General features: G+C 40.1%; 1 protein-coding gene across 1 annotated transcript; it reads right to left on the reverse strand.

The window, feature by feature from the left end:
- Positions 1-10,136: 10,136 nt before the first annotated feature.
- LOC107810496 (josephin-like protein) lies at positions 10,137-10,544 on the reverse strand. The gene has a single exon (XM_016635285.2). It carries the CDS (start codon positions 10,542-10,544, stop codon positions 10,137-10,139), a length of 408 nt encoding a protein of 135 aa, XP_016490771.2.
- Between the last annotated feature and the right edge of the window lie 1,699 nt (positions 10,545-12,243).

Consider the following 12,243-nt stretch of genomic DNA (forward strand, 5'->3'; position numbering starts at 1 on the left):
AGCTTGAAACGGCCAAGTCAGCGACTGTGGTGGCTAAAGCTGATACCGACGAGATGGTGGCCCAATATAAGGTCAATTTCGAGGCCGCCCAGGACCGCTTGAAAGACACTGTTGAATATGAGAAGCGGCAGTCACGAAGAGAGGCCCCGAGGAGATTCATGCTCGAGTTTTTGATCGATCGGCCAAGATCAAAACCGCTAAGGGGCTCGAGGTCGAGGCCAAGAAGTTGGTTTACCCCAAGGAAGAAGAAGAAGAAGACTCCGAGGGTTCTGGTGGATCCGGGGGTGGAGAAGACCAAGCTATTTAGATGCCTTTGTAGATGATTTTGCTTTTTTGTTTTTTGTACTTGTGTACTTTTGTATTTTTTGTCAAGGTCATTTGGCCTTTGTAAAGACTTTATGTATATGTAATACAAGGCTTCCATTTCCCTTCGATAATTTCTGAGTTTTATTTTCCTTTGCTTTATTCTTTATGTTTGCAAAGATCGAAATGCCTTAGCATAAACTAGTTAGGTCATGTTTAGAGGTTCAAATAAGCCTTACCTTTGACATTATTTTGTCTAAGGCATCGTGGGGGTTCGGTATGACCAGAACTTTTCCCCAAAGTACTGATAAATTTTTAGACTATAGTTTGCCGAGGGTAGCCTTTAGAAGCGATTTAGAAATTTTTCAAGGCCTTGTTCTTTATTACGAGTTACGGACGTCTCCGAGCCATTTTAATATGGTCGTAGCCTTTTTAGTTCGGGTGTTTCCCATTGGACTTATCACCTCAAGTTATCCGGGCTTGCCTAAGATAACAGTCCCCGAATGGGGATGGCTTTAGCCTTTAAGGTTCGGGCATTGCCTAATAAGTCTTGTGCCCTCGGGCTCCTTCAGCTCGAGCCGTCCGAGTTTGTTTTTGGACGGAAGTCCCTAATTGGGAGTGATCGTTTGAACCCGAAAAAAGGCGGCCCTTGGGCTCGATACCTTTAGGGGATCGAACGTAGGAAATTCCTTAAGAGGAAAGAAAAAAGAGAATTCTTAAGAGACAAGATATTTATCCGCAAGGTAGAAACTTTTTTTATTCTTGTGCGTAATAGTAACACATGTGTATAAGTTTTGTGCCAGGGATCGAGCGGTCTATGTGGGCACAGTTTATTGGACCATTTGGCCCTTACAACAAATCCTATCGATCGAGTCGAGACCATTGAATCATAAAGTTTCTTTCCTTGCTAAAGTTGTTATCCGAGGGTTATGCCCTCTAGTGTTTGAGGCCGGTCATAGAGAGGCCTCGAATACTGTTGTCGTGATCTTCGATATTAGTTTGTAACCGGCCTTCAATTCTATGTTAGCACAATTTACTGTTTCCTCATTAAAAACCTTGTCGGAAAACCCATTTGGGACAAAACCGATTCAAGGGAAAAAGAGTGCAGCGCGTGCTTTCAGGCCTAAAAATTGTGTCGTCCCTTGTTTGTTACCTGCAAGTGTTAGTTCTAAATAAAAGAAATGAATGGGTTCGTACCTTAGCAGTAATATCGTTTCAAGATCTATATTCCAGTTGTTCGGTAGTTGCTCGCCGTTCATTCTTCCGAATTTGTAGGACCCCTTTCCGGTGATATCGATAATTTGATACGAACCTTCCCAGTTCGGCCCCAACTTCCCTTCGTTCGGGTTTTGGGTGTTTAGTGTAACTTTCCTTAATACAAAGTCCTCGACATTGAAGTGTCGAAGGTTGGCCCTTCGATTGTAATATCTCTCGATCTGTTGCTTTTGGGCCATCGGGATAAGGGCGGCTTCGAGCCTTTCATCTAATAGATCCAGGATTGTATTCATGTCCTCGTCTTTTGATTCCTTGGTTGTATATCGGAACCCGAGACTTGGTTCTCTAACTTTGATCGGTATTAGAGCTTCAGCGCCGTAAACCAGTGAGAATGGGGTGGCCCCGGTACTGGACTTCGAGGTCGTACAGTATGCCCATAAGACTTCGGGCAGGATTTTCTTTCATTTTCCTTTGGCATCAGTTAACCTCTTTTTTAGGTTCTGGAGTATGGTTTTGTTGGTCGATTCTGCTTGTCCATTCCCACTAGTGTGATAGGGCATTGATAGGATCCTTTTGATCTTATGGTCTTCAAGAAACTTGCTTACTTTGCTGCCGATGAATTGTTTCCCGTTGTCGCACACGATCTCGGTCGGCATTCCGGACCGGTAAATAATGTGGTCCCAAATAAAGTCGATCACCTCTTTCTCCCTAACCTTCTCATATGCTTGGGCTTCCACCCACTTAAAAACATAGTCAGCCATAAAAAATATACATTGGGCCTTACCGGGTTCCTATGGAAGGGGCCAACGATGTCCATTCCCCACTTCATGAATGGCCATGGTGATAGAACCGAATGCAACAACTCCCTGGGTTGATGAATCACCAGAGCATGTCTTTGACACTCATCATATTTTCGTACGAACTCCTTCGCATCTTTTTCCATATCGATCCAGTAGTAGCCGGCTCTGATTACCTTTCGAACCAATGATTCGGCGCCTGAATGGTTTCCGCTGGCGCCTTCGTGAATTTCCCTCAGAACGTACTCGGTATCTCTCGGTCCAAGACATATTGAGAGCGGGCCATCGAATTTTCTTCTGAATAGGGTTCCATCTTCGGACAAAGTAAACCGGGCTACCTTTGTATGCAGGGCCCTCGATTCTTTCGGATCCGAGGGCAGTTTTCCAATCTTCAGATATTTTATATATTTGTTTCTCCAGTCCCAAGTTAGGCTCGTTTAATTAATCTCGGCATGTCCTTCTTCCACTAGTTGTACGACTGCCCCCAGAGTTGAAATCGTCATCCTCGACCGATGATCCTAAGTTAGCAAGGGCATCGGCCTCACTGTTTTGATCCTGAGGTACTGTTGCAAAGTCCATTCTTTGAACAGATGTAATGTTACCTGCAACTTATCCAGGTATCTTTTCATTCGTTCTTCTCTGACCTTGAACGTCCCATTAACTTGGTTAACGATGAGGAGGGAGTCGCACTTGGCTTCGATCACCTCTGCCCCTAAGCTTTTGGCTAGTTCGAGACCTGCAATCATGGCCTCATATTAGGCCTCGTTGTTAGTCAATTTCACAGTCCTAATAGATTGTCAAACTACATTGCCTGTTGGTGGCTTAAAGTTGGCCACGAAGTCTGCCAATATTTGAGATTTAATGGCGGTCCGGGTTGATATTCAATATCGTACCCGCTGATCTCCACGGCCCATTTGGCCAATCGTCCCGAGAACTCAGGTGTATGTATTATATTTTGCAATGGGTAAGTAGTCACAACATATATATGATGTCATTGAAAATATGGTTTCAACTTCCTAGAGGCACTTAGCAAAGCGAGTGCCAATTTTTCTAGGTGAGGGTACCTAGTTTCGACCTCACCTAGAGTCCTACGAACATAGTAAATTGGAAATTGCGTAGCTTGCTTTTGCTGGACCAGGACTCCACATACTGGTATCTCCGATACTGCCAAGTACATGTATAGTTATTCGTCTGTCTTTGGCGTGTGAAGCAGTGGTGGGCTTGATAGATATCGCTTGAGTTCCTCCAAGGCCCGTTGGCATTCCAGGGTCCATGAGAAGTTATTCTTCTTATTCTTCAATAGTGAGAAGAATTAGTGGCTCTTATCGGAGGACCTCGATGAATCTCCCTAGGGAGGCTATGCTCCCGGTTAATCTTTTCACAGCCTACATATTGTCCACAACCGTGATATCTTCGATGGCTTTGATCTTGTCGGGGTTGATCTCGATTCCCCGGTGGGATACCATGAATCCGTGGAATTTACCTAACCCAACTCCAAACGCACATTTCTTCGGGTTCAACTTCATATTGTATTTCTCCAATATGCTGAAGGTTTCCTGCAAATGTTTTAAATGGTCCTCTGCTCGCAGGGACTTAACCAACATATCGTCAATGTAAACCTCCATTGATTTTCCTATTTGTTCCTCGAACATCCGGTTTACTAGACGTTGGTAAGTGGCACTAGCATTTTTAACTCGAATGACATCATGTTATAGCAGTATGTTCCGTATTTAGTGATAGAGGAGGTTTGTTCCTGATTACCTGGGTTCATCCGTATTTGGTTGTACCCGGAGTAGGCATCGAGAAAACTGAGGATCTCGTGGCCGATCGTGGCATCGATCATGTGATTGATGTTGGGTAAAGGGAAGTAGTCCTTGGGACATGCCTTATTCAAATCCTTATAGTCTACACATATTCTTAATTTATTCCCTTTTTTAGGGACTACTACTACGCTCTCTAGCCAATCCGGGTATTTAACCTCCCGAATAGATTCTATTTTAAGGAGTTTAGATACCTCATCCTTGATGAAAGCATGTTTGACCTCGGACTGGGATCTCCTCTTCTGCTTGACCGGATGGAACTTCGGGTCCATGCTTAGCTTGTGAGTGGTTATTTCCAGCAGGATCCCTGTCATATCATGGTGGGACCAAGCGAAATAATCTATGTTAGCTATAAGAAACTGAATGCGTTTTTTCCTGAGCTCGGGACTTAACACCGTGCCCAGGTATACCTTCCGGTCGGGTAGATGCTCGATCAATATGACATATTCTAGCTCCTCGACCGTTGATTTAGTGGCATCGGAATCATCGGGGGCTATAAAAGACTTGGAAATCCCGTAATCATCGTCTTCATCAGTCCCATGTTTCTCCGGTTGGGTCGGGACTGGTGTCGGTAATTGCTATTTAGCTTCTTGCTTTGGGACCGAACTCGGCCCCTTTGTCGTTGCAAGTGCGGATATCAAAATCACCTCTTCGACCGCAAATATCTCTTTTGCGGTTGTTCTCTATAGATTGTTTTAAACCCACATAGTGTTGGGAATTTTAACACTTGGTGTAGAGTCGAGGGCACTGCCCTCATGTTGTGGATCTATGGCCTCCCGAACAAAGCGGTGTACCCCATGTCTCCTTCGATCACATAAAACTTAGCTTCCTGGATGGTCCCGATGATATTCACTGATAATGTTATCTCCCCCTTAGTGGTTTCACATGCCACGTTGAATCCGTTTTGAACCCGGACTGCAGGCACGATTTAATCTTGTAGACCGAGCTGCTCCACGACCCTCGATCGTATGATGTTGGCCAAGCTACCCGCATCGATTAACACACGCTTAACTTGAGATTTATTTATGAGTTTAGATATTACTAGTGCATCATTATGGGGTTGCACGATCCCTTCCGCATCCTCGTCGTTGAAAAACAAGGTTCCTTCTAGAATGTAATCTCGAGTCCGTTTTTCCCTCGTGATGGATACTTTGGTGCGCTTCAACATCGGCCCCTGAGGGACATTGACCCCACCGATGATCATGTTAATGACGTGTTGAGGTTCTTCCTATCCCTATTACTTAAATGATTCATGGCTCGGTCGCTCAAGAATTCTCGAAGATGCCCGTTGTTGAATAGTCGGGCTACTTCCTCTCTCAACTATAGGCAATCCTCTGTTCTATGGCCATGAGTGCCGTGATATTTACACATTTGGTTAGGATCCCTTTGGGTTGGATCGGATTGCAGAGGTCGAAGCCATTTGATGTCCTTGATGCATCTGATAGCTGATACAATGGTGGCAGCATCGACGTTAAAGTTGTACTCCGTTAACCTTCATGCTTCCTTAGGCCCGATAGGCCTGTCGAAACCGTTCATGCCTATGAGTCCCCGGTTACTTTGACATCGATCACTTCTCCTTTCACTTCTTATGGGATTTCTTCCAGATTTGTTACCTCTTCGATCCCAATTGTACGGTTGATAATGATCCCTGCTTGATCTTGGCTCACGATCAAAATCTTTCTTGGCTCTATCAACGGCTATGTCGGGATAAACGGACCCTGAAAGGACCCCAAGTTGATCATCTACGACTCTGATTTTTGATTGATACTGGTTATGAACGTCGGCCAAGTAACGGCCGGATATTCTATTAGGTTTTGTTTCAACTGCTGTGAAGCTACTGAGCTTCGAACATTGAGTCCCTAGGTGAAAGCTTGAACGGCCCAATCGTCCTCAACCGGGGGTAAGTCCATTTTCTCCATTTGAAATCGGGACACAAACTCTTTGAGCATTTCATTATCCCTCTATTTTATTTTGAAGAGATCTGACTTCCTGGTTTCAACCTTGTTAGCTCCGGCATGTGTTTTTATGAAGGAATTCGCAAGCATAGCAAACGAGTCAATAGAATTAGGAGATAGGTTATGTTACCATATCATGGCTCCCTTTGACAGGGTCTCTCCGAACTTCTTCAACAAGACAGACTCGATCCCATCATCCTCCAAGTCATTCCCTTTGATGGCACATATGTAGGAGGTTACATGCTCAATTGGGTCGGTCGTTCTGTTGTACTTATGAATCTCGGGCATGCAGAACTTCTTAGGGATCGGCTTTGGAGCCACGCTCGGAGGAAAAGGTTTTTGCACGAACTTCTTGGAATCCAGGCCTTTCAATATCAGCAGTGCTCCAGGGATTTGGTTGACCCTGGAATTGTAGGTTTCCACTTTTTTGTCACTAGCTTTGATTTTCTTCTCCCCTGATTCTACCAGTTTGGTTAGTTCCTCGAGCATCTTTATGATCTCGGGGTTAGTCCCTGATTCGTTTTCATTCGACCTCTCTGTGACCGGTTCATCCCTGCGGGTGACTTCCCAAGACGGATTGAGTTCAATTCTGTTCGGTGCGCGGTTTTGGTTCTGTAACTGAGCTATCGCCGCCTGTTGAGCCTGCAACATTTCGAAGACCACCCGTAGACTAATCCCGTCTACTCCAATGTTTTTGTGTATTTTGAGCTACTAATCGAGTTCCACCATGGACACTATTCTCGGGGTCGGTAGGCAGATTTGTGTTGATAGCCACATGTGAATTATAGTCAATTGGGTATGCGACCATAATTCCGATGGGATCAACGAGCGGTACCGCGTCACCGGGCGCTATGTCTTTATTTTCACCGTGATGACTAGACTCGTTGTCAACATGTAGAGGTGCAGATTGAGAGTTCGACATTTTGAGTTTTAACCTGAAATTAGAGACAATTCAAAGAACAAGTGTAAAGTAGTGTGTGTTATGGAGATTTGTATCAAATAACCACTATTATCCTTAGCCCCACGGTGGGCGCCAAACTGTTTACCTCAAAATCGGATAACGGTTGAATTTGTAAATAGTTTTAAGGATACGTAGATTAAGTTGACACAAAACGATAAATTAGATTGCAATTGAAATAAATGATGGTAAAGTAAATGCAAACCACACGAATTGGGTAATTTCAGTTTTGGAAGGTTGGCCACCCTCGAGCCTGATTACCCTCAAAATCGGATAACAGTTGAATTAGTAAGTGGTTTTAAGGATACATAGATTAAGTTAACACAAAATAATAAATTAGATTGCAATTGAAATAAATGATGGTAAAGTAAATGCAAACCACACGAATTAGGTAATTTCAGCCTTGGAAGATTAGCCACCCTCGAGCCGAATGTACTTCGATCGATATCAAGACAAAGAAGAATAAGAGCTTGAAGAGAATAAAGATGTATTGCTTTTGGGTTGCGTGTTACCATCTATTTTACAAGTAATCAGACCCCCTTTATATAGTAGGGGAGTCATACATTAAGTACAACTCTATAAAAGGTAAAAATCCTCTAATTAACTAATTGCCGATCTCTTATCGATACATGCCGATATCTCCGCCGTGATATTCGGTCGGTCACGGATATCACGACCTTCTGTTGGCCGAGCTTAACTACCTGACAACGTTCTTCGAAGTTAATCGAGGCTAGGGACCGATCCCGAATCACGACCCCGACATCCTCGAGGGCGGGCGTTATGGTACGGACTCCAAATTGATGAGATTTCTACCTCGATCTAAGTTCCCATGTTACCATATTTTGAGCTTGACTTATCATGTCGGAGACCGAGATGTACTATAAGACCGGTTTTATCCGTATACACTTACGAATTCAATAACTAAAACAAGTTATGAATTGAATGACAAATTTAAAATTTATAGACTTCAAATTCTGAAACCGGTTCTATCTGCGAGTGATGGTACTAGGAAAGTATGACTTGTCATCGTAATTCCTCCTCGGTCAGTGAATATAACTATAAAGCAAAAGTTCCGAGTTGGCAAAATTGGACACTTAAGTAGTTGAAAGATATACACAAATGGAACTTTATGGAGAATTTAGCATTCTAGTGACTGCAATCATGACAACAATCATGAGTTCCATTATTAGAAGGAAAACAAAGTTCTGAATTAACCTGCTGTTTGAATTAACCTGCTGTTGTGGGAATCATTCATTTATTTATCTCACTTTTTATTGTAACGATGTTCGAATTAATTTGCGTATATTTCAACTTTTGTTATTTTTCAATATATGTAATAAATAACTTTGTCCATCCTCTCCGCAAATGGAATTTTCACTACTAAAAATTTGTGGCCGAAGTCGGTCAATTTTTAATTTTTTTTTTTTAAATTTTCAAGAAACCGACCAACTTCGTCTGGATTTTCATTTAAAATAAATTATTATTAATATTAAAAAAAAACTATCGAAATCAGTCATTTATTTTGGTCAGTCATTTTAAAAAATCGACCAATTTCAGTCGGTACAGTAGACCTTTTTCTTTTAGGCCGGGTGTAGAATTTAATTGACCGACTGAAATCGGTCAGTTGTGATCGACCGAAGTCGGTCGATTAACTCTAATGACCTGATGATTTGCGACCGCTATGAATCAGTCGCTTTTTCGATTAATTTTTACCAATTACTGATCGATGTCGGTCAATTTTATTGGTCAATTTTGACCGAATTTTTAGTAGTGTTTATGAAGAATTAGCATTGTGGTGACAACGATCATGGAAACAATCATGAATTCCATTATTGGAAGAAAAAGAAATTCTAAATGGGAGTTAATAACCTGCCGGTTTGTCGGAACCATTCATTCATTTATTTTATTTTTAATAGTAACGGTGTCGGAACCATTCATTCATTTATTTTATTTTTAATAGTAACGGTGTCCGAATTAGCTTGTACACTCTTTGACTCTGGTCTCTTATCCCTCACCATTATAAGTATCAAGTAGCTTGCATAACAATGATTGTTACAATCAATTATAATTTGAATTTAGAAAAATTACCCTACAAAGATTTTATTTGTTTTATTTACCGATCTATTGTGGTATAATTATCGTTCTCTTATGAAAAGACCATTCAACTAAAAGAACATTAGTCGTGAGCATTTTGGTTAAGATCAATTAAAATAGGAAATAGTTTCAAAATCTTAAATTGGTAAGTACATTTTTACTACTCCTTTGTGGCAATAAGTTTCCTAGCACAAGTACTCTATATAATGGTCGAGGGTTGAGATAAATATACGAGTGGCAGAGCTAAGTGTACTTAACGAGGTTCAATTGAATTTCCTCCATTGAAAAATAAAATCAAATATTTTTATGTGAATTATTGAATCCTTTTAATTGAATTTCCTCCATTGAAAAATAAAATCAAATATTTTTTATTTTTATGTGAATTATTGAATCCTTTTAATGGTTAAGTGTATTCATTCACTGTACAAAATTTGCATTTTTTTGTTGAATTTTTTAAATAAAATTTTTGATTACGCCACTAGAATGTATAGTACTGTTTATGCATGCACCTAAGCCAAATAAACAAAAGTAATGTGACATAATCTTAGCCATCCAAAATGAGACAAATTGGCTAACAATTAATTAATGACTGAATATGATCAAATCATCTCGCATTTTTCTTAAACCCATACAGAGTAATTCACCCATAAAAAAACTAAGTGTCAGAGGGCAGCAACCTACGAGAAATACTTAACTATATTTTATTTTTATACATCCAGAAATTTACCGATCGGATTAACTCGAATTCACACTGAGTACCCCACTAAGAAGTAAAGAGGGCCTGATTTACAAAAATAGCCAATTTTGTAACCTTATATTTAAAAATTGGCCAATCTTTAATTAGATCAATGGTCTTGTCGAAAGTGTTTACCTAATTTGAAGTTTGAAATTCAGTACCATGTGTCTAATTTTGAAAATGTGCCCAACTTACACAAACAAGACCACAAAGTTGGTCACCTTATAAACCCCTCTTTACCAAGAAATTCTCCATTTCTTAGGACACTGAATTAGATCTTGGCAAGGAAGAAGACATATTGATGAACTGAATACAATCATCAATTGCCTCAGCCCTATGAGAATCAATATTTGGAGTAACCAATGATTTAGAAATTGCTGCTTTTTCTGAGGAATTAGTAACTTTCCTACTATTTCTCCTACTTCCCCTTGAAGACATCATCTTCACAACTGCAACCATCTTTCCTCCAATGTGTTTGAAAAGTTTAATAGGAGATAATTCTGATCTACTTGGCATCTTGAAGCTACAAGTTGTTGTGGTACCTTTTGCTTTATTAGTAGTACCATCAACACTTTTTGTAGAGTTTTGCTTTTGAAACATGCTTGTTTTTGCATTCTTGGTCATGTCTGGCTTCACACATACTCCTTCACAACCTCTTGTCGACATCTCAAAATCCAAATTGAAGATAATTTAACGTGCTTACAAGTACGTGCAAGTGCAAGCTGATCCAGACACCACTATAATAAAACGAAAATAATTTAGTGTAGGAGGTGGGAAAAGTGATACTTAGGAGGTTTAAGGTGGAGAAGATTGTTGGAATTTGGAATGAAGAAAGAGGGTGAACATGTTTTATGCTTATATAGAAAACAAAGGGTAGAAAAAATAATGATGAAAATTGATGGAACAAAAAGGCTACTAGATAGGCCAAGGCTTTCACATTTTGGTGCATGTATAGGGCAAGACATACTATGGACAATGTTAGTGAATGTGAAAGTGACTTCTTACAACAGTGAAAGACAACTATATTAAGAGACTGCACAAAATTCTTCAAAGCTATTCACCACCCTGTAGCTCCAAAATTTTGATATATGCCAAACCTCATACCCTACCAAAAAAACTTGCTCCCACCAAATTTTGGTTTATACCAAACCAAGTCATTCAATATTACTAGAGTCACAAGTTTAAGTTATACTTCCTCCGTTCTAGTTTACGTGAACATATTTTCTTTTTTGTCCGTTCCAAAAAGAATGACCCCTTTCTAAATTTGAAAGCAATTTAGCTTAAACTTACAATTCTACCCTTAATGAGAGGCTTTTATAACCACACAAATACTCTGGGCCCCTTTTTGACTTGTTTATGACCACAAATTTCATAAGTCTTCATTTTTTCTTAGACTATGTGTCCGGTCAAATAAGTTCACATAAATTGAAACGGAGAGAGTAATACATATCATTTAACCACATGGTGCGTCTAGTTATAAAAGTTTATAAGCAAGATATAATTTACATGTAGATTCGGTGTAACATGAGTAAATTATTCGGGCCTACGTCTCATTTTTCTTTAATGTGAGAAGTTTTGTGAAGGGGTAGATCCATAAAAAAAATGCCAACTTCCTTCTAGTTCCATGTCTGTATTCACCAAAATTTACTCCTTTCTTTTTCTTCTCCTTTTTTGTCTCTTGTTAAAAAGAAAGTGAATTGACAGACAAGATGCTAATGGTTGCCATAAAATCTTGATATATCCCTATCACTATTAACCATCATAGATAAAATGGGGTTCAACATGATATACAGATTGGATACTCAAGTGTATGACTTAGCGATCAATGTAATGAGATATGACAATCATAGGAGATCAAGGTTCAACTACCTTTCGAGACAAAATATTAAGTGATTTTTCTTTTTTGGTTTGTTTATCTTAACTTTGGTGGGTAGAGTCATTCTGAAACCTATGTTGATGGAACCTGGTAAAATAGTTGAGGTGCGCTTGGACAATGCCATTGTTAGAAAAATGGACAGATAATATACATCGAAACACTGACAAGGATAAAAAAAAGACAGCCCGGTGTCCTAAGCTTCCGTTATGCGCGGGATTCGCAGAAAGGCCGGATCACAATGGTCTATTGTACGCAGTCTTACCCTTCATTTCTGCAGCAGAGACACGGATGTTATTGTGATATTAGAGCAATTGTGAATGAAAGTTTTTGTCTACCTTTAGATCTTTTAAAGTTGTAAAATATGAGAAAGAATAGATTTCTCTAATTAGATTTTAGAGTCATCATTAAAGATTCTACCACCAAATTTCCAACTAATTGAAAAACTAAAATACAACTGCTAGTAGCGGCTAGTGTTGTAACCTTTAAGTG

This window comes from Nicotiana tabacum, chromosome 17 (genome assembly GCF_000715075.1).
Source record: "Nicotiana tabacum cultivar K326 chromosome 17, ASM71507v2, whole genome shotgun sequence".
Lineage (NCBI taxonomy): Eukaryota > Viridiplantae > Streptophyta > Magnoliopsida > Solanales > Solanaceae > Nicotiana > Nicotiana tabacum.